This window comes from Typopeltis vanoorti, chromosome 8, assembly GCF_054136105.1.
Source record: "Typopeltis vanoorti isolate ZY-2024b chromosome 8, IOZ_Tvanoo_1.0, whole genome shotgun sequence".
Classification (NCBI taxonomy): Eukaryota; Metazoa; Arthropoda; class Arachnida; order Uropygi; family Thelyphonidae; genus Typopeltis; species Typopeltis vanoorti.
The window spans coordinates 124,216,277-124,240,700 of record NC_143556.1 but is presented as its reverse complement, the minus strand read 5'-3'; the positions used below and the strand labels follow the sequence as shown (position 1 = coordinate 124,240,700).

The 24,424-nt window shown below is 33.6% G+C and overlaps 1 protein-coding gene across 1 annotated transcript in view; it reads left to right on the top strand.

The window, feature by feature from the left end:
• The window catches only part of LOC150104327 (atrial natriuretic peptide receptor 1-like), a 358,232-nt gene that overhangs the window by 306,790 nt on the left and 27,018 nt on the right, over positions 1 to 24,424 (top strand). Inside the window, exons 13-17 of the mRNA XM_090396458.1 lie at positions 2,664 to 2,829; positions 5,956 to 6,111; positions 6,245 to 6,407; positions 6,595 to 6,744; positions 10,129 to 10,252. Coding sequence (XP_090252584.1) covers positions 2,664 to 2,829; positions 5,956 to 6,111; positions 6,245 to 6,407; positions 6,595 to 6,744; positions 10,129 to 10,252 — 759 coding nt within the window. The remainder of the gene's footprint in view (positions 1 to 2,663; positions 2,830 to 5,955; positions 6,112 to 6,244; positions 6,408 to 6,594; positions 6,745 to 10,128; positions 10,253 to 24,424) is intronic.

The following is a 24,424-nucleotide window of genomic DNA, read 5'->3' as shown; positions in this document are numbered from 1 at the left end:
CAAGGAAAGACTTCTGTGACCATGTGATTACTCTTTTCACTTGGATGCACAAACGAAATAGGCTGTTGCTATGGGAAACATGGAATCACAACAGCAGTCTATTTGTCAAACAGACAACTCTTTTATTATCGATGGAAATGAGATATTGATATCGTAAAGCTCTAAAAGCATCTTACTTAAATAAAATATGCTTATTCTACCTTGAAAGGCTGTGGGAATACTGTCTTAGAAATTTCCAACGTTTACATACTGGGAAGAGTTAATATTGTTAAGTTCTCCAATCACTTGGCTATGTGTTCAGATCCAATTCTAATGTGGATGTTTTTCAATATCTTTAGGTGGTGAATGAAAATCATCACTCAATTTGGGCCCAGCACAATGATCACTGAAATCCTGAAGCCTGTAATATCATTAATATTTATTATTTACTCCTACATGTACAGTGAGGTAAATAAAAGAAACTCTTCTTTCCTGCTACTCCCTAAAAATAGCGATATTCACTCGATGAAATGGTTTTGAAAAATAAATAAATCTTTTATCACGTTTTAATTTCTCAAAAGCGAAATTTGCAAGCTTACAAGTTACCAGAGTACAAATTTCATTATCTCGTGTTTCGTTATCATAAGTGCTATTTTTGCAGCAAGTAGTTCAAAACGCATGAGTAGTGGGAATCAAAATTCGCTAAGTATCTAAGAGAGAGGGAGAGATAAAGCGATCCTAATAGATACACCAAAGAGGAAAAAAAAAAAAAAACTTGAGAAATGACAGGAAAAAAAGATTAGAAAATTTTCATCTAGTCGATGACTAGAATCAAACTTATAGGAAACTTTCTTTTGTTTCTTCTACACACATAGCGGAATGGAGTTCGCGACTACGTCATTAAGACACTTGCAGCAAAAGCTACGGTATAATTTTCAAAAATTAATACATTGTGTTGTAAGCCCTTAAATCTCTTAACTTTCTTCCCCATGATACTGAAATGAGCCAACAACTTCTAAATACAGAAACGCGAGGTGCAGTGAATTTGCAATAAGAATACGAATAAAATAGGAAAATGAATATAAAATAATTAGACTAATTTTATAATTAATTAATTACAATTAAGTGTATTCGTGGCAATTTGAAAATTATAGTATATATACAGAACATGATACATGACAATAAGGAAGGATGACTGGCTCAGAATTACTAAGAGGACATATTTTGTTTTTAATTCAGTAATGAATGATATGATAAGAAATACGCTAACAATTGCTGAATGGTAATAAGGAATTTGGCGAAGCTCTGGTAACAGCTTTACTAACTTTCTTCCCCATGATACTGCAATGAGCCAAAAGTATATAATTTTTATTTATTTATTTTATTTTATTTTTTAAAACTTATGAGGGCAATAACTTTGGCCTGCTATTGCGGTGTGTTTATCTATTTCTATAGTGACTGCAATTACAGTTTCGATAATCGCAAGATCTCAACAACGCATACGAGTATATGATTAGTAATATGTTGGATGAATGAAAATGATGAATAAATATCCATGCAGGCCTCTCAAAAAAACAAACAAAAAAAGTACAAATAAATTCGTCAAAATGGTGGCGATAATAGTTTGTCTATAACCGTTGAGCAAAATAATTTAGCTGAAGAATAAGCCTCAGGTTTTTTTTTTTTGTTGTTGTTGTTTTTTGTGGGGGGTGGGATAATTTTTAGTTGCTCCCTGAAATCTAGATATTAGTAAATATAACGGTCAGAGGGGAATAAAATGTTTCAGGTTCTTAATGAATACGTTTATGTTTTAAGTTCTTAATGAATACGTTATGGAAAAGACTTGTATAGTTTCTTCATTTTTGTAGAAAGCGACCTTGTTATTCTTTTCCTTTACACTTCTCAGACATAAGCTGCAAAACTCCGTGAAACTGCTCAATTCCCCTGTAAGAACCTTTTAGGTGAGGCATTTGAGATGAGTTAGTCAGTTTCATACGAAACTGGCAGCGTACTTCCTGCTGAAACTCTGGAAATTCTAAGCCAACGAAGATTAAATGAAATCGGGTAGAGTTTTTTTTTTTTTTTGGATTCCTTCATTTTGTTGAAAAAATAATTCTCGCTACTTTGAAGACCTGCAGGTTCACTCTCCAAAGTAACGAGAATCGTTTTTTACTCCAGCAAAAACAGAGAAACCGGTCAAAGTAACCATTTGACAAACATACATTTGTTTCATGGCCTTTTATACTTCGACTTCAGTTTTACATAATTTAATCCACTTTCCATCTCCTTTTTTTATTTTTAATTTCAAACACTAAATAAAGTTGTGTAAGCTATTCATAGTTCGCTAGCTTACGCTTAACTAACCTTGACGGAAATTATCCCAAAGTACTCCCTCTCATAAAGACGTAATCCTGCATAATTACATCTGACGTGCTTGGTTGTTAGTTGCGCTAGCTAAACAAAGACAAATTAAACGACTTTCTCTTTATCTGTTAGAAAAGCATGGCATGACTTCATAACAGTTACTTCACTCTTTCCCTGAAGAGCTTGCTCATCAAACCCTAATTTACTTTATCGCAGCTCAAACATGTTGACTAAGTCACCAAGGCATTGTTTGAAGTGATCCAAACAACGCCAATTTGCATGAAATTATTTCTTCATTTGTCTTGTTTCTATAATTACAGGGGATGGCTTATCTGCACAACAGTGAGATCCGTTCCCATGGTAACCTAAAATCTTCTAACTGCGTGGTGGATAGCAGGTTTGTGCTGAAGATTACTGATTTTGGACTTCATTCCTTAAGAACCTACGATGATAACGTTAACGAAGATTCATACGCATACTGGAGAAGTCAGTACCCTGCACTCGTTCTCATAAACAGATTATTTCACATAAATGAAAAAATTATAACTTAGGTTTCTTTCACACTTTCTAGTTTCTATCATATTTATTTTTGAGTGTCATTGTGATAATTCTGTTTTCTAGACAACTGAAAACATATGTCTACTTTATAAAAGTTTCAGCTTAAGCTCTTAATATAGTGAAGTGATGACCTCAGAATAGAAAAACCTGACCTACGTATATATTTACACAAAAACATGAATTCTTGTATATATAGTACTCCCACACTTTGTAGGGCTTCGCTTGGCTTTCTGCCAAGAATAGTCGATTCGTGCTGAAGGGGAGAAAGAAATGAAGGATGTACGAATTGGTCGCCAAACATGCAAAATCACGTGCTTCCTTATCTGTCGCTGTACTAGTTTAAAAACTACGTTCGTAAAAGAAAAGCTAAATTTTCCGACCTGTAATAATAAATAAACTCATCCCAGAAGACGGATTGATTACCCTATTATCGGAATGGATTCTCCTTTTTATGACATGCACAGAAGTGTCGAAGGGTCTCGAATCTGTGGGCGTACTATAGCCAGATGTCTAGAAAACGGAACTTTGTCTTTAAGGAAACGCAGAAAGTTTTATAAGGTGTTGACTGATTTGAAGGCTCTTCTGAGGTTGACTGCCTTTGATATTTTCTCTATTTTAATGCATTGTCAACGTATGGTATGGACGCTGTGCACTGTAACTAATTTCTGGGTTACCACGTAATCGTTCGTCAGAAAATAAGTTTCTTTAGTAGCATTTTCGAGAAGCCATTGTGGAGAAACTGATTAAATAGGATTTGAAGTTCTTCTTTTCGTTTTATTTCATCATTTTAGTGTTTAAGGTTCCTTTTTTCAATGTTGATTATACCTAATGTTTGTTGAGGATGATGGAATGTTGCTCGTAGGTACCTGCCTGCCTGCCTGTGTGGGTTTCGTTTAGACTTCTAATAATTTAGACTTTTAATGATAATCCTCTAGCGATGTTTCTGTTGACAAGACTGTCTAGGAATGATAATTTTTCGTTCTTTTCTACTGCTAATGTGAATTTTATTTTCGGATGTGGATTATTCACAAAATATACGAAATCTTCAAGGTTTTTGTAGGTATGTTTCCAAATGATAAAGATTTCACCAACATGTCTCCACCATACATGTGGCGTTAAGCTCTCCTGCGCTATATCTGATTCTTCAAATGTTTCCATGTATACGTTTGAGATCGAAGGCGATCCCCTTGGGAGAACATATATTTTGTATTAAAAATTTCTTTTCCAAGTAAATAATGAAGATTTGAGGCAATGATGGGTAAGAGACCTGTGATGTCCGGAGGAAATAGGTTAAGTAAAGTTTGTATTGTAAAGTAAGGTTTCAAGTAAAAATTTCAAGTTTGTCAATTGATTCATCTGCAGAGGTGTTGTTAAATAACGAAACTGCATCAAAAGTAGTTAATATATATAATGGGGAAATTTGAATGTTTGAAAGTATATCTACAAAATGTGTCGAGTTTTTCTAGTTGGAGTTTGTATGTCCGATATAAGGCTTCAGGAGGTTAGATAAGTGTTTAGAGAGAAGGTATATGGGAGAATTTTTTTTCAATCAACTATTGGATGTAGAGTAATGTCGGTCTTATGATCTTTAGGCATGCCATATAAACTTGAAGTTATCGGGTGTCTGGAGTTTAGTTTTTTAAGATCTTAAAACGATCAAGTGGGATCAGTTGTCCATTTCTAAATGCATGGAAGATTCCAATGACATAGCTGTGATCTTGGTTTGGTAGTCTGCACTATTCAAAATGACTGTTGAATTCCCCTTTGTCTGCCTTAAGTATAATGATTTCATTACTTGTTACGTAAACTTCTCAAAGCATCTTTCTCTAAATCTATGAAATTATTTTTGGCATGCTACTGTTTAATAAACCTGAAACGCTAATTAATCCTATGGATAATTTCTCTTCATGAGAAGACAAACATTTAATTGATTTTTCAACACTGGTCATAATGTTTGCTTTGGAATGTATTTAGGAGTGATGGCATAATTTGTCTTTGCTTAAAGCTGAAGCTTCTATATTATTAAGATTATTGTTTGAAAAATTTAAATTATAATACGATACAATACAATCTATATTATAATACAAATTTATTATAATTTAAAAAAATTCCGTTTTGTGAACACTATTGTATAGATGCTTTAATTTTTCTGACAATCTATATTTGGTATTCTTTGTCTATTCTTGAGATCTTCTAGGAATGCATTCTGTCTATGACGTTCCATATATTTTGGGATATTGAATTAGCCAAAGTGCAATATAGATAATATGCTTTCTTGTTCAGTTTAGAATATGTTTGATCTAGTTTTTTTCGAATTTTGGCTCACAAAAAGAAAACCTTGTGCTTCTACATATCATCCTCGCTTTTGCAGCATGTATGGCAGCAACAAATAATAGTAAAAATGCTATTAAAATGATAGAATGGTACTAGACAATTATTATCAAATATGCGGTCTTGCAATGGGCTCATCTCTATCACCTGCGATATCCAACTTATCCATGATTGCAAATACAACACAAAAGATAATTGCAGTTCTGAAACGAGCATTGCCTGTAAAGATAAGGATGTCATTTTGCCTCTTTACGTGGTCTTGCTAAAACCTCACTTGAACTATTGTGAGCAGGTCTTGTCTCCTGGTTTCCGTTGTGATTCTTATATATAGTCGAACGAATGCAAAGGAAAATATTAAAAATGATATCAGGATTGTGGAATACTGATTATGAAGAGAGAGAGAGAGAGAGAGAGAGAATTTGAAACTGCAAACACTAGCAAACAGGAAAAGAAGGGTGAGATGATTGAGACCTACAAACTTCTGAAAGGGTCATACAGGATTTCAGTTGATATAATTTTATATCAACTTATATATATATATTTTATTTTTATTTTTATTTTTATTTTTTATTTTAACTAACTTTTGTTGAGGGGACGAGTTTAATTCTAACAAGATTATAAATAACAAGGATATGGAATTTAGTTAAACGGTTTCTTAAATTTCTCTGAATATGTTATTTATTTATTTATTTATTCACTCATTCATTTATCTTATATAAACAGAAAAACTGTGGACGGCTCCTGAACTGCTACGAATGCCAGTGCCTAACCCTGGTGGAACTCAAAGAGGAGATGTTTATTCGTTTGCAATTATTGCTCATGAAATAATTGTTCGCCGAGGCCCTTTCTGTATAGAATGCCTTGATCTCACCCCTAAGGGTGAGTATAATATTTGTGTGCGATAATTTAAAAAAATCTCATTTGTAAATAAAAATCAAGAAAATATATAATGGAAATTGGATAAATTTGAAATCTATTTTAGTGATTTTTTTCTTTTTTCATTTAATTTCAGAAATTGTCCAAAATGCAATTAATGGTACAAAACCCTATTTTCGACCTGTTTTTGACGACTGTGATGAAGATGTTGTTCAAATTATTAGAAGATGCTGGGCTGAGGATCCATTGGAAAGACCTGATTTTACTTCCTTAAAATCTATAATTAGACGTCTGAATAAGTATGGTTCTTTAAACGTTCGCATGATTAGTTTAGAAATTTCATATATCAAGTTTCCAGTATTATTTCACGAAGTAGAAAATAATGAGTTACTTAAGTGTCATGCTAATTATGATTAATAATTTGATTATATTTGAATAAATATACATAAAATATTTTTTTTTAAATATTCATCACGTTTGTAATAGGGAAAGTGAGAGCAGCAATATTTTGGATAATCTATTGTCCCGGATGGAACAATACGCCAACAATTTAGAAACGCTTGTCGAAGAAAGAACGGCTGATTACTTAGAAGAAAAAAGGAAAGCGGAAGATTTACTTTATCAACTACTACCAAAGTAAGTTCCTCCATTTATTGCATCGCTATCTAAATTGCATTACGTCGAAAAAATCCGCCTCTTGCGTTTTTGTGTAATTTTACTTAGCTTAATTAGGAGTGAGTTAAAAAAGAAAAAAATGAATCAAACTTACTGTTATCGCAGTAAGTTTTATTCAACAGTAATACAAAATATGGAGCTAGTTATATTTAAAATGTGATATTTATATTGGTGGATTTAAGTGTTAAAGAAAGAATGGAATTGATTCAGAATATTTTAATGTATGCAATGGCCATAAGCCGTTATATCAGGAGAAATAGCGAATCTAACCTGCGTAATTAAACTGATTGCAACAACAGCAACAAATATATCTAGCAATGTTACTGAAAATAATGTTACCGCTTCCTTTTTGATTTGCCTTCGTAGTTTCACTTGTAAAAGAGCTACTCTCCCTACACACTTTTTTCCCAGTTTTCCTAATGGTAAGTAAATATTGGCATGTCATTTAGATGCGCCCTTTAGTGTCGGATTGTTTGCTTTTCTAATCTGTTTCAACTTTTTTTTGTTTAAGTCAACCATCGAAGAGGAACGTTCCTCTTTAATTTATCAACAGATTAGCCATTACAACTGGTAACAAAACCATTATTTAGAACAAATTAGATAATACTCGTATTTCCCTAAACGTTAAAATCCGTAACTCATATTTAATGTTTGAAGAGAAACATTAATTCATTTCGCAAATGATAACGTTTATTAATAGCACTTGTGTAATTAGCAATCATATTAACTTTGATTGTCTCATACTATAAGGATAAAGAATATAACAAGAAAAGACAATCGATTTAAAGGATGTATGAGATTTGAAAGACAAAATTTTATAATTTTTCAATTTATCTCTAGAAATCTCTGCAGCATTATTATTATAAAATGATATAGTGTATGATTAGTTGTATTTAAATTCATTCCGTTTGCTCACGTGGTAAATGTACAAGTAATTCAAAGGAATTACTTGTATTTATTACACGAAGCAAGAGATGAAATGTATTCTGAAACTGCTTCATGTATACAAAACGGAAATTCATAAGGCGAACCGTTTGCCTCATTAATGCTTAGGTGCAATAGACGTCAAAGTATTGCAGCAGCCAGCAGTTTCATCTGAGATAAATCGATATCAGCCACCTAGTGAGAAATCTTGTTTTCCCTAAAAAGTAGGTGATCTTCGTGAATTGACGTAAACATTTCGATATGGAAGAAAGTTAGGAATAACTAGGTATTTCCATATATATGGGAAAGGGAGAATAAATAGATATGTATCCTAATGGGTTCAGATGATCTTTGAAATATTGCTATTCTGACTCTAATGCTTTGATAAATCATCCTTAAGATTGAAGTTTCAAGAGTATTTATTTCTGTTACACGTTCGTGTGAAACAGGCTGGTATTTCAAAATCTTCTGATTTAAATTCTATTAATAAATCAGGATGAAGAATTTCAGTTCACCGTTAGTGTTTCTTGTAATATATTTTCGTATGTATCCATAAAAAGATCCATACTAAAGTTATTTAATTATCGTAGAGTATAATTTCCATTTTCTATTTTACTTTATGGCAACTGGTCTCGTCAAAATATATAAATGTATTGCTCTTTTTATCATTATTTTTATTTAATCTCATAATATTGTACTGAATGCTAATTTTAAATTCTGTACTATCATTGGATTCTTAAATTCGATTGTTAAATCATCTGATATCGTAACATATTTTGAATTTTAAAATATCAACCTCATTTATTTAATACAATTTTATTATAATTACTCGGTTCCTGAGGAAATGAATACAGTACTTCTAATCTGCATTTAATTTTGTTCCTTTTAATAATATGCTTAATAATAATAATAAAAATAACTAAATAAAAACACTCTGTAGCCTATAGATATTGGTTTTGTAGGAAACTTCAGTTGTCACATTGTAAATCAAGAAAATCTACCGGAGAACTCACATTATTTCAAGAAACAGTGTTTAACTTAAGTAGCGAGTAAGAGAAGGCGGCAGTTGTTTGATGAGCTTTCTTCCCTATTACATTGAGCCTGGTGCCAGCTAAAGTGATTGTGTATTGGTGAAGTTTGTCTGCCCATCAGTCTTCAAAAATTTAAGGCCAAAATAGCCTCACCTACTCCATTGCAGATATAAAATTATATAGCAGATTAATTTTAATTTTATTTATTGTTTTGATAGAGTTTCTGAAATATTTAATATTTATGTACTATATCTTCTTTTGTTGACATATTTCATAATTTATATTCACCGAGTAGATTAAAATAGTAAACAAAATTGTTTTAGTAAATCACGATATCTCTAATTACTCTTTCAGGTTTCACATTCTTTGATATATGCTCATCAAATATTCATCAAATCTTTACAATATTTCCAGTTTTGAATCACTTCTCTCCCCTGTTTTATGCATATATTTCAGAATCACTTCTCTTCTCTTTTTTCTATTCAGAAACAGCTATCTAATACCTGTACCCAGTACTCAGGTAGTAACATATCCCAGGGCACCTGTTCGTAATACAGATAAAATAAAGATTACGAATGGTAATATTTCACATTTATCGTGCTTTTCATTAATTTCTTATTCTGTTTTCCGCTACTGAAATGATTAATCTGAATTTCTGTTCAATCTCGCAATTTTAGATGGAAGATGAATTTAATCGCCAAATGTGAGATCTCCACCCTGCTTATTGAAGGGTTCAACTGGCTTGAAATCCCATGTTCTTTATCTGGAGTAAAGTTTCCGGAATATATAAAAATTAATAGAAATACAAAAATATATAAATAAATAATTTAAAAATATTAAAAAAAAAAAAATTTGCCCACTCACAGTAATAATGTACTATTGGCCTATAACTTTGCGTGAGTGGGAACACATAAAAAACATTACCCCCTACCATGGTTGATAATTGCGAGATGGATTACTCATCCTTCCACCGCAATCAAGCACTTATCCATTAGGATAAGTGTGAGGCTATTAAATGGCCTATTGAACTTATTGGACTATTAAACTATAGGCCAATACCTCCACACTCAAATCAATTTTTTTAGTTCTCTTTCTCTGCCTATGAACTCACTTCTTCACCAAACAGCAATCTACAGAATAGAAGGCATTCTGAAACAATAGAATAATTATCCATGGATTGAAGTTTATATAAAATTGCTTAATTTTGATAAATTTGCATAAAGTTATTTAAATATTGTATAAATTGGTATTATGTATATTTTTTATATAAACTGAACATTTTTTATAAATTGAGAAGTACATAACATTTTGTTTGGAAACTGTAATATTCGATTTTATTCGATTATCTCAGGACTGTAGTATTATATACTACTTGCCTTGTTATTTCTAGATCTGTTGCTAGCCAGCTAATCAGAGGAGAACCGGTAACTGCCGAATCATTCGACAATGTTACTATCTACTTCAGTGACATCGTTGGGTTTACTTCACTCTCTGCTGACAGCACACCAATGCAGGTAGGTACATTCAGTGAGCAAAACTATGATTCATCAACCCTAATATTTCAGCAGCCATAGCTCTTTTGAATAAAAATAAGTTTAATTGTGCATTTTTATACTAATACATCCGATTTTATAAATTTATTGCTTTCTTATGAATCATCAGTATATAAAATGCGTCAGTTGCTTATAATTTATAGACCACGTTTTGTTGGCAAAATGCTGGTGTATTTTCTCCAAGGAAAAAAAAAAAGAAAGAAAAATAGTGGCATTTTCTTATGAAGGGACTAATTGAGCTCTCCAAGACTGAGCAGACATACAGTGAATAATATATTTTGGTCTTAAACAGAATTCAAATGAGCCTACGTAGCTCATTCAGTACAGGCAAAGCCCTTTGATCGGAAAGACCTGGGTTCGACTTTCGTCAGTGACGTCAGGTCTCTTTCGCCTAAGGATGAGTTAGTCGGTCTCATTCAACAGGAAAACCGGCCCAATGAACACACATGGATTACAGTCAATGGGCAATGCCTACAAAGTCACCTAGGGTCGGAAACGACTGAAAGACAAAAACCACCACCACACAGAATTCGAATAATTCATGTTTTGGTGGTGAAGGTGAACTCTGTAAGCACTGAGCCACGAAAGTGAGTAGGAAGATTTTTTTGTCATTCAGAGTAATTAAACGATTTCGTGAATGCATGAAATACTTCCTTTTTATTGTCTTCACGTCTTTAAAAAAATCATTGGAAATTCTATAGCTATAATTACTTTGTACTTTTATTTTACTTATAATTCATCGAGACTGAAAATTAGAATCTTTTTTTTTGTCAAAGTGTATAAAGTAAATTACGCAACTTCGGAGCAAATAAGTTACAGAAGGGATAGAGATTGCATACCTGACAAGACAACTGACACTTAATTCCAGAATGACAAACTTCTAAAAAGGCTTTATAATAGATGATTCAAAATAAGAGCAGCCATAACCTTTGTCAAGATATAAAACTTCAGATTGTATACACCATATTTCCTAAGACTGCAAATGCTGTTCGCTCTGGTTAGTTTTTCTTTTTTCAAGATGAAACAAAAATGTTCAAGGAAGAAAAACACTTCTATTTCCTTAGGAGACAAAAAGAATGGCATTCAGGTCCTAGGAATAACTGAACAAGCACGATAATCTATATTATGTACAGAGACGAACATCAACTTTGTTCATGATCAAATCAAATTCACTCAATCAAAGTGCATTGAAATTACGCAAAATGAGATTCATAGTTTACCTATCCTTGAACAGCCATTAGATGTATCTCGGAAACAGAATCCAGATAGTACCAGCAACATGATTCAACTAGTGAGGTTGATACAAGTTATCGTGTTACATAAATATGAACACATGATGCCATATTATGCTGAAAATCTGGGGTATGATGAAGAATACGAGTTTACAGGTATACAAAAATCATTCAACAATGATTCAGTGATTTACTTTTCAAAAAATAGGAGACACAGCTCATCTCCCTCGTCATATTCGATCTTCTGCTTAGAAACAGCTCTTCTAAGTATGTTGCAGGGATCAGCTTAAGGGATACAAACAACCAACTGGTGGACAAATCCTCACATGCAGATAACTGCTCCCAGCGTCACTCGCTCATCAGCCACTTGTCGTTTCAAATTACGTAGGATGAGAATGCATTTCTTACACGGAACTGCATCCTTGTTACGTAATTAAGGATAGAATTTCCTATCTTTTCTTCTGAAGGAAAAGAAATTAGTCCTTCAATTGCAGTCTAATCCCGTTCAATTTTTTCACCAAAGAGAACTTCGCTTTTAATTATTTTATTCGGATACTTGCTCCACTTAGGTTACTGAAATAAAGCCTATTATCTTACTTTTACTCTAAACTCCAGCTTGATAAGCTTCAACCTTTAGTTTTCCGAAAAAAGTAATCCAGGAAGGTTGAGATGAAATGTGTGTGTGTGTGTGTGTGTGTGTGTGTGTGTGTGTGTGTGTGTGTGTGTGTGTGTGTGTGTGTGTGTGTGTGTGTGTGTGTGTGTGTGTGTGTGTGTGTGTGTGTGTGTGTGTGAATAAATTACCTCCTGGTACGGAGGTAATTTATTCCTACATGCTCCATTGCATTACAATGCTTATATTACATGTAGCTTACAAATACTGGTTAACATTTCTATTTATTTAAGTTAAGGGATATTATATCCCATATTGTTTCCCATATTAATTCCCATATAATTAGTCATTTCTATTTATATTTTTGTATTAATTTTCATATTTACATTTATATATATATATATATATACATATATTAACACTCTACAGTATAATTCACATAATATCAGTATTTATGTTAGATCGCAAAGATTGGAAGTCGATTTTATTAGCAAATTTAATTAATTCTATGTAATACTTTTCGATAAGTCTCTGCTTTGACACTGGCCACTTGTCTCTGGAAGAGATGACGTGTTGTATTAGGGGCATCCGGAAGGAGTCCAATAGCTGACAGTCGTAAAGTATGTGATCAACAGTCTGTTGAAGGTGAGGACTGCAGATGCATGATGGTGATTCCAGGATATGGAATCTGTGTAAGCAGTGTCTTAATTTTACATGTCCTGTTAGTAGCGTGGTTAAACCTGGAAAAATGGCGTGTTTTTTCAGCCGGAGTCTGCTTTTGATGCTAGGAAAGAATTCTTTTGTTGTTGATTCGTTTTTTGATGTTTTCCATTCTTCTTCCCACATGTTTAACTTTTCTCTTCTGCAAGTGTTTTTAAAGCATATTTCGAGAATTTCTGAAACCTTGTTTCTAGTCGTTCGTTTCTGACTGCTCCTTTAGCCAACTGATCCGCTCTCTCGTTTCCTGCTATTCCAGTATCCGCTTTCACCCAGCAGAACTTGCTTTCCCATCCCTCTAGAGCAGGGGTTGGGAACCGGCGGCTCTTGGCTAAACAAAGTGAGGCTCTTTTATATTGAATTAAAAGATACATAAGTAATACAAACAACTAAATATTGTTTTTTGGTACGGCCTGTTCGTGGCGCTAGATACTGTGCATTACGTATGAAATTTTATGACATGAACAACTGACAACTACGTTACATTTGAAATACAGCTAAATGTTAACCCTGCCTAAGGTAACTAGCGCCAGCGAAAATTTGAACTAATTGATCAGCTGTCCTGTCAAACACCACGGTTTTTAGATACATACGGATTTTAACTGTCAAAATAAATATTCTGTTAGTTAACTTATTTATTGTAGTACTAAACTGGTGTTTAATTTAGTGTCAGGTAATGTTATGCACAAATTAATTTTTATTATGTAGAATTTGCGTTTTTACTTGCAGGTAAATTTGTGATAATAACCCTCCTAATATGAGTTCAAGAAAAAGGAAAATAATCGAAAAAATCAGAGGATTCAATAAAATGTGGATAGAGAAATTTGCATTTATAGAAGTATATAGAAATCCGCAAGGTTTAATTTGTCATCTACGACTTCAAAATAACAAATCAAGTAATATCGAACAATATTTTCGATGAAAACATTTAGACTACATTAAAAAATATCCTGAGGGTGATAATATAAAAAAAGTTATTGAAGAATCACAAAAGAAAACATTGCTTCAGCAAAGAAATTTGTCAACTTGGACGAAATCTTCATCGAATACTACTGAAGTAAGTTTTTTGTTATCCCTTGAAAGAGCAAAAGCGGGAAAACCTTTACCGATGGTGAATTTCTAAAAAGTTGCATGTATAATGTCTCTGAAATTCTATTTAAGGATATGAAAAATAAGGACGAACTTCAAAAAATTAAAGATTTACCTCTTTCGGCTAGAACTGTCAAGGAACGGTTTTAACAATTTCTGCAGAAGTTTCAAATATTCAAATTATGGATATTAATTCTGCCGATTTTATATCAGTTCCGGTTGATGAATCAGATATTTCCAATATCGCACTGCGTGATGGTTAAATATATCACATCTTCCGGTATTTGAGAAGAACTTCTTGATCTGCTAACACGTAAAGGACACACTATAGGTCAAGATATTTCAGAAAACCTTCTAACAAGTTTACAGAATAAAAATGTAACATTAGTAATATAGTATGCATTGCGACGAATGGCGCGCTTTCTATGATCGCGAAAAATAACGGTTTTGTTAAATTATTTTTCACTGATATTCCACATGGAGTTATTTCATTTCATTGCATTTTGCATCAAGAAGCTTTAGTTGCAAATTCTTTGGAATTATTACCACAACTAGAAAGCGTGATGGATGTTGTGCCAATGGTCAATTTCATCGGATTTCAGGCGATGAATCACAGACTTTTTGACATATTTTTAGAGGAACTAGGTAGTCAACATAAAGATTTAGTAATATTTACATCTGTACGATGGTTATCAAGAGGAAAAGCATTAAAACGTTTATTTCAGTGCTTAAAAGAAGTAACAGTTTTCTTAACTACAAAAAATTATAACGTAAATCATTTGGAACTTCTTAGTAATATAGATTGGAAATAAAATTGTTTTTTGCTCGATATGACAGACCATTTATTAAGCTAAATTTGAAGTTGCAAGGGAAGGAAACACAGCCTTACAATTACTAGAGGAAGACCTTTGAACAGAAACGGAGTGTTTTTCGAAGATATAAAGATTTCGAAGATTTTGAAAATATAAAAAATTATAGATTTAATTTAAATCAAGAAAACGTTGATTGCAAAATATTCGCTGAAATGATTACTGTAATTTTAGATTCATTTACAAGCAGATTTCAGGATTTAAAAAAAAAAACATCAGGAGATGATGAAATTTATATTACATCCGTTAAATTGCAACTTAAAATTAATAGATATTTAAGTTTTCCCGGAATATCAATTGCAGAACTACAAATAGAGCTTCTGGGAAAAGAACTTCAGGAAATGATAGAACAACTTAAAGAAAATTAGGAAAGTATGGAAGAAACACTACAGGAAATTATATTTAAATGTTGGAATGCTTTGCCAACTAATTATTCAAATGCCAGGCGATTTGCTTTTGGGGTTTTGACTCTATTCGGTTCAACGTACAATTACGAACAATTTCTCTCTTCAATGAATTATATTAAAAATGAGTATAGGAACAAATTGACTGATGAAAGTTTGAAAGCCGAATTACTATTAAAGTGTACGACATACAATCCAGATATAAGTAAACTGACTGAGAAAATGCAAAATCAAAAGTCTCATTAGTGAATTTTAAATTAAAACAATCGAATATCTATTAAAATACATAATATTGTATTTTTGTTCGGACTAATTCTTTTTGCAATACAAATTCTGACTTTTTTGCAATATTATACTTATTTAAACATGTTTTGTGATTAAAAATTTATTCAAACTTAATGTTGTTTTATTTATCGAACATATAAAAAATTTATATGCAAACATAAAAGTGGTATTTTATATCTTGAAGTACTGAATTTAAAACAAATTTACCTAAGTTTGAACTAACTGCAACTTTGAGTCACCAGGAAAAATCGAATTGAAGTTGCGGCTCCCAAACTTTTGTTTCAATTAATTTTTTTGGTGGAATGGTTCTTTGGTTCAAAAAGGTTCCCGACCCCTGCTCTACAGTGAGATTTCGATCGAGATTTCTTGTCTGTTCTATTAATGCAATATGGTTGTTCATGTTTTTTATGCCGTCTATAGTGCTTCTACTATCACTGTAAATTGTTGCTGTCTTTTGCTGAGAGGTGTTGAGTTCTAGTTCCCGGAGGTACGTAAGTGACTGAACTATAGCAAGTTGTTCTGCTTGGTTGTTGGAACAGAGAGGATGCAGTCTAGAGCAGCGTTCTTGTATAATGGACTGTCTGCTGCATGCAATGAAAGAACAACCGACGTTCCTTTCGGTTTTGCTTCCGTCAGTGTATATTTGGAATTCGTCACTTTCAGAGCTTTCCTTCTCCTTAATATTTGTTTTCTTTGCTGGGTGAGGCCACGTACTGTAGTGAAGCGGACGTTCGTAGCTATTTGGATCGATGTTGTAACTTTCGATATATCTTCCGGAAGTGACTTCATATATAAGAGATAATTCTTGTATTTTCAGGCAGATCAATGTTATAGCAGCGATAACGCAAGCTACCTCGAAAGATATTGTCCTGTATCATTTAATTATACGTAAGGCTATAAGGCGTTGAACTCTATTTAGTTTTTGTCAGTTTATCTTTGATTTTAGTGTATGTTTCCAGGCAGGTTCAGCATAAAATATCAGTGGTAGTATAGCACTGGTATATATTTTTCATCGCTCGTTGGCCTAATCCCCACTTAATCCTTGCCGACTTAGCTAGGAGGTTTACTTTTTGTAAGCTTTTTGCAGCAATATATCAGAGGTGCTTATTGAAGGTGAATTTTTCATCTATTGTTACTCCTACGTATTTTAGCTCACTGGCTACCTCGAGAACTTCTCCGTTTAGGAAGACTGTTAGAGGTTGTTTTGATTTTTTTCGTGAGATGTGGAACACTTTAGACTAGGTGGTGCTTTTGAAGGTCACTTTCTTCTCGCGTGCCCACTATGATTTTAAAGAATTCTTCGTTGGCCGTTACTTCTAACCCCAAGCTGTTGCGTCCCCGAATCATTATCATCGCATCATCGGCGAAGGCCATGGTTTTGTTTCTGTAGGAAACAAAAACTCACTTTTAAGGAAGTGTTAAAAGCGAGTCATACTGGATGTTCCAAAAACCTGGCCCACAGCAGAAACCTTGCGGACAGCCTGGTTTGACTTTTTTCATTAAAGTTATGATTTTTAGTGTCATAGTTGCTCTTCTGTCTGAAAAATAATTTTTGTAAGGTAGAATAAGTTTTTAGGGCATTTTAAATATATTAATTGATTGATTATGGCTTGGTCACCATGCAGCATCAAAAGTTCCTTGTACATCGAGTGAGATCAGTAGAAAGTCTTTTTTTTTTTTTTGCTATAGACTGTGTTCTGCAAACTCTTTCACCTCCACAATTGCGTCTACTGTGCTGGACTGAGGTCTGAATGCGTATTGATTTCTGCTTAATAAGTTTCTTGAGTAGACGTGGGGCATTATTCGATTTATTAGAAGTTTTTCTAGTACCTTGCCAGCGACGTTTATAAGGATGATTGGTCTGTATTTGTTAATTTCGTCGGATGTTTCTTTTCCTGATTTGATTATAGTTATAATTTTTGAGTGTTTCCATATTGAAGGAAATTATCCTCTTTTTAGGAATTTGTTGTAAACTGTTGTTATGAATTCGGGGAATTCGAGAAACGCTGTTAACAGTATGTTGCTGCTTATTCCGTCTTCTCCAGGAGTTTTTCTTGGATCAATTGATCTTAATATTGACCCGATTTCATTAGTTGCAAATGAGTCGTCGTCAAGAAAGTCTATATCTGTTTCCATTCTTTGTCTGTAAGTTTTGTGGATTTCTTTATCTGTTGATTCATCGTCATCGGGAATAAACTTCTCTATCATAATAGCTGCAGTTTCTGCTAAGTTTTTAGTGTAGGTGCAGTCTGTTTATATATACTTTAAACTATCAACAAAACTGTTGATAGTTTAAAGTATAGGCGTTGTCTTGTTCTTGCTTGCTGCTAATTTACTTATGCAATTCCAAGGATTCGATACGGTTGAAACTGTACAAAATTGTTTCCATGATTCTACTTTCGCGTTTGTAATTTTGGACTGATAGCTATGTTTGGCTTTATAGTAGTTCTATCTTGTGCTCTCTCATAAATCTTGGTTATTGTATGCTCTTTGATATAGTCGTCTGAGTGCGTTGACACGTTTTCTTAGGACTCTTAGTTCGTCGTTCCACCACTGTACTGATTTTCTTTCATCGATGTTTAGCTTCTTGGTTGTTCTGAGTGTTCGATTGCTGGATTTTTTTATACCTCATGAAAATGCAGAAGCAAGGAAGTCTATAGCGGTTTGTGCTGATGCCCAGATGGTTAGGGTTTTGTCTAAGCTGAGCTGTTTTTCGCTGTTCGCATTAAAGCGATGTTCTGAGATTAAGCGTGAAAATTCTCTTTATAATGCTTTTATAAATTTCCCTAGGTTGGTTTTATTGGTGAAGTATTTGATGTTAATCCGATGGTTTTTGTTGTCTATTCCGTTTATATTTTTGTTACTGATGATGAAACTTATTATGCGATGGTCAGAACTGCTTTCCTCTTCTTCGTATTTCCATTCAGAGATGCTGGGTAAAATAGCGTTGTTTGCCATTGTTAGATCGATAAAGCTGCTTCCTCTGCTATTTTCGAATGATAGAGCGTTATAGTCGTCGTTTAGTATGTGTAGGGAATTTGATGCTATGAACTCTTCCAAATTTTCCCTTCTATTGTTTGTGTTTTCATTAAACTGTAATACCGAATGGGCGTCACCATCTATTCTAAGTATTAGGCCGTGGTTGGTGGTAAACTCCGCGATGTTGCTCATTTTTTCTAAGTCGCGTTTTATGTCTGTGTGATAGTCGAGATACATACTCGCAGCAAAAGTTTTAATTCCTCTGTATGTAATTTCAATACGTACCTAGTCCTCGTTGCTGTGCTAGGTAATTAATATTGCCTCGACTTCAGGGTTTTCTTCGAGTATTGCAGCTCTCTTTCTTTCTGATCCGTTGGAAAATATTTTATAATTACTGGAAAGCCGCATATTTTGTTGTTGATATTGTAGGGTTCTCTTGTATCTTGTACAAGATACAAGAACCCTACAATATCAGTCCTATATTTTTTTCTATTTATGAGTTCTGTTAAATTATTGACCGTCTTGATAGAGAGTTGTAGATTTATTTGAAGGTATGCCAGGGATGTATTGCTGTTTCTACAAGCTTTATTATTGCTTTCCATAATCATGTTTTGGTTTTTGAGCTGTTTGTAGTAGTTATATGTTGGGCAGTCTTTGCTTAAGCATGTGTTTCAGTCATTTTTGGTTTTGGCATGCTTGTTGTGATTTTGGTAATTTATGCAGTTCATCTCGGACTGATTTCGTGGGCACTCGCTGAACTTATGTTCTTTAGAGCAGAATGGACAGGTGGGTTTTCCCCTGCAGTCTTGTGTATGATGGTGAAATTTATTGCGGTTGAAGCATCTCAGAACGCTTACGTAGTCTGCGCAATGGCAAATTCTCAATAGGATTTCGACACCGGTTTTCAGTAGTTTGGTCCTCACCGTTGGATCAACTTCTATAATCAAGTTTGTTTTGTTCGTTTTTTTATTTGTCATGATAAATTTCTGTGTCATCTTTGTGTCGCCGATAAGGAGTTCTTCGTTCTGCATGTGGATTCAGTTAATTGCATTGTTGGTATCAATTTCACTGGGAATGTCATATATAACTAGTCTTGGAAGATATTTCTTACTTGGATTTGCTACTAACGTGTCTTTGCATTCCTTTGTGATTTTGTTATGTAGCAAATCTATGTCGGTCTTTTCTTTCGATTCGATTAAGACTCCTCAGTTATTAATATTTTCAATTTTGTGATTCCCAATTTGATTTTCCTTAGGTCGATTTTTTCTTTGATGATATTTTTAGTTTCCTCGCCGTTTAATTGAGCTATCGGTTTCACTATTAGTTTATAGCATGGGTTGTTTTCAGATTCATCTTTGTTTTAACGGCATGCGAGTATAGGCTAATCCTATTAGCCTGTTCCTGGTTACGTGTAGCAGTCTGTAGTTCTATTAATACTTTAGTTTCGTTTTTCATTTTATTGAAAAAACCTTTGTTAATTCACTCACCGCGGTTAGTATGTCCTTTTTTAAATCGTTCCTTAAATTTGCGCTTACTTTGGCTACGTTACACAGCAAATCTAGGGCTTTTTCGAATTCTAATTCGTCCCGTGCTGCCATTTTAATATTACTCGAAGTTGTAGTATTATATCCTCCTATTGAACGGCTAACTTTTCTAATGTACAAAGTTCAAGAAAATGTACTTACAGTTTTCCTGCTTGTTCCTAGAAGTGACACTTTCATTGAATTATGTTTCCAGTGGTAGCAGTTGGGAGGGTAGCAGCTAATCCTATTATGCACGGGTTTGTTTTAAGTGTAGCTGAACTATAGATACAATCAGAACAGCGGTATTCAGTCCATAAGATAAAATACAATTCACTCATAAGCGCTTAGAACTGTGAAACTATAGATTAAATTACTCACTGTTAGATAGATCACTGTACAAGCTATCAGTCGATACCAGATACATCGAGTTATTCCGTTAGATACTGCACAAATCAAGGTAAAAGCAGAAGCGATTTCAGACACGTTCGTTCGCGTCCGAGCCCACTCGTCCGATGACGATGTGTGTGTGTGTGTGTGTGATTCCGATATATTTCAATTCAAATATATTAAAAAGCATTCCTTTTAAACGTAAGAAGTTATGTTTTGGTTGTCGCAGTCGGATTTTGTAAGTGTAAAGTCTTACGCCTTATTCAAAAGAAGAGCCGTATGGCTGAAAAAAATAGTACCTTTTAACAAATGGAATAACGGGCCAGGCAATGTAATTAAATGAATTATTGTGAATTATTAAATGAATTATGTAAAGGAAAATGTACATCGCGCTTCCTCTAATCCTTTTCCAGAACGACAGCCTTATTTAGACTTATCCTAAATGGATGAAAAAGATAAATCTTGATTTGAGTACAAATATTGGATACAATCTTGAGTACAATTAAACCCTCTTTCTCTCTATCAAATTTCACTTTCCTAATATTTTCACTTTATTTTCACAAATTTCACTTTACTACCACTTCGCTAATATATATACAAAAAGTGGCTAGACGCCATCTAAATCTGTTACTTTACAGTTGTTTAATTCGCTTTTCTTATTTCTCAAGGATGATAATCAAGGCCTGTTCGCGGTTTCCAAAACAAACGCCATTAATCTGTAACATCACGAATTGCTATGTGTATGAAGTTGCTGCTGATTAAAATAAATAAATAATATATATATAATTGATTTTTTAACTTGGGGATACTGTATATTAGGGTTACCAAGTAATTTTATAAGCTTGGTTATTTAACTCCTAATCCCAAGTAAGAAAACAGTTAAACAAGCTTATAAAATTACTTGTAAAGAAAATTGCTTCTAAAAAAAAATTATTTAAATAAAGGAAGAGATAGCCTTGGTTTCAAAATCTTCTAAGTAAATATTTGCAAGAACCGGAGATAAAGGATTACCCATAGCCAGTCCATGATTTTAACACCTAAAGTTTGTAAACGTTATGTGGATGATGTCTTCATTATTTGGAGCCATGGACATGAATCCCTTATGGTTTTCCTCGAACATCTCAATAGCCGACATCAAAGTATTAAGTTTACTGCTGAGCTTGAAACGGATAATTCCTTGCCTTTTCTTGATGTCAAACTGACTCGCTCTTCTGGTAAACTAAAAATAGCGATATATAGAAAACCCACACATACCAACAGATATCTGCACAGTCAGTCCCATCATTTCCCTCCTCATAAGCTTGGAATAATTTCCACCTTGGGACATAGAGCCTGTTCTCTTCTTGATGATCCAAATGAACTGCTTACAGAAATAAACCATCTGAAAACTTCTTTCGAAGTTAATGGATATTCCAAGAAAATCATTAACAAATTCCTTCTTAATCCTCCTAGACATCACTCAGAAGAAACAAATAGATTCAAAGGCAATATATCTATTCCTTACATAAGTACTGTTTCACATAAATTAGCAAAAGTTCTAAAAAAATACAATATCAGAACCTTGTTCACTCCACTTCCAAAGATCCGTTCCTTAATTAGCCACCCAAAACCTTGTCATCATCAACTCAAATACTCTGGCGTATATAAAATATTATGTGACTGCGATATTCCTTATTTCGGGCAGACAGACAAATCTGTCGAAATGCGTATGGAAGAACACATGAGAGACATTACTTACAAGAGACAGCGAGCAAGTGCATTATCAAGTCATATCCTTTTCTCGGCTAATCCTAATGATGATAACCAAAGTCACAAAGTCTGCTGGGAAAAATCTACAAACATCTTCCGTTGCAGTGACGAAATAGAGAGAAAAATTGTGGAATCGAGAGAAATCATCTTCAATCCTGTTCATCTAAATAACAACTTAAGCTACAACCTCCCAGATAGTCATTCAGCTGTAATCATGTACTGGCGTTCACGTGATGCAGCAAGCACGCACTCTCCCAACAATGCAACAAATGAAAGAACAGCTTCAAATACAACTACAAAGTTTTCATGCTAATTATGTATAAACACTGTCTATGTTGTTCATAGTCTTTTAACCATCAATGTTTAGTGTTTTTTTTCTTTTATAATGTCACCTGAAGAAGGCTGTTACAGGCCTAAAGTAGTAATGTGTTTATATTAAAACCTTTTTAATTAAATCTCGGTTCTAGTCATTCAATTTTTTTCATAAAACTATGTATGTTAACCGAGTCAATGATCATTCTGTCATATATATATATATATATATATATATATATATATATATATATATATATATATATATATATATATATATATATATATATATATATATATATATATTCCTTCTTATTATTATTCCTTCCCTCCTCTTTTACCTTTGCAGTGTCGAAGATTTTTCTACATTTAACCGCTACCGTATAGAGCAGGGGTCGGCAACCTGCGGCTCCGGAGCCGCATACGGCTCTTTGAATGAATAAATGCGGTTCTTTTCGTTATTAAACGATCTATCTAAACATAGAAGTAAAAAGAAATTTTTTGTGGGTCAAACGATCGCTAACCATATGTCGATACTCAAAAAACGTCAGTTTACATTGGGCGCGATCAGCCAGGCAGAGCGCTACTTTGTAGCGAAAATTAATAATTAAATTAATTTGTAGCGAATGGCGATCGCTACGGTAGCGCTACGATCGAGCAGTTGGCTCGGACACATTTATGATCATGCTAGGCTAGCACATGTAGCGCTACGGTAGCGCTTGCTTGTTGAACGCGCCCATTGTCTTCGCACATAGTGCAGGTGTGGTCTGTAAATCTGCTCACTTTGTTAAAATAAGTAAAGTTTTGTAGTGGACGTTGCCGTGCTTTCATTTACTGATGATTGTGTTAGGTGACATGAATATTGTAACATTAAATTAAATATTAACAAAATAAAAATATTTTTATAGTATTTAAAATGTCCGCAAAGAAGAGAAAGATAGAACATCGGGAGTTTAAAAGTGAATGGACCGAAACCTACGCATTTGTAGCAAATACAGCAGGATTTCCAATGTGTTTAATTTGCCACGAAAAGCTTTCAAACAATAAAAAATCAAACATACAAAGACATTTTTTAAATAAACACGATACATTTGACAAAGAATATCCACGGGGAGATGAAAGAAAAATGGCAGTAGAAGAGCTGCAACGCAAAGTAAATCTAACTAAATGTTCATTTTCCAAATGGATAAAAGAATCAAGAAATACAACTATTGCTAGTTTTGTGGCCGTTCAAGAAGTTGTTAAACGAGGAAAACCTTTTACGGACGGCGAATATATGAAAGAATGTTTTATTAAAAAGTCCGAATATCTTTTCTGCGATTTTAAAAACAAAGCGGAAATAATTACAAAAATAAAAGACATACCATTATCTGCTAAGATTGTAAGGGACAGAACTATACGAATGGCAGAATATATAACAAATCAGCAGGTTACAGATCTAAATTTGACACCGGTTTTCTCAATTGCCTGTGACGAATCATGTGATGTGGATGATTATACTTATTTGTAGATACGTAAACTCTCAAGGACCTCAGGAAGAATTACTCGATATACTGCCACTTACTGGACAAACTCGTGGAGAAAACATTAAATCTGCTGTTACTACTTGCTTGAAAAGTGAGGGTATTAATATTAACAAAATAATATCTATTGCGACCGATGGGGCGCGAGCATGAAAGGTACAAAAAAAGGTTTTGTTTCTTTATTTAAAAAACAAATTTTACATGACGTGTTTTCCTTTCACTGTATAATCCATCAAGAGATACTTTGTGCACAAACTTTTCCAAAAGAGATAACAGTAGTCATGGATTTCGTTGTAGAAATTGTTAGCAAAATAATGGCAATACCGCTACATCATCGGAAATTTTGTGAACTTCTAAAGAAATCAATTGCGAATATTCTGATCTTCTTTTGCATAACAGAATAAGATGGCTTTCCAGAGGTGCGGTGTTGATGCGATTTGCCACCTGCCTTGGA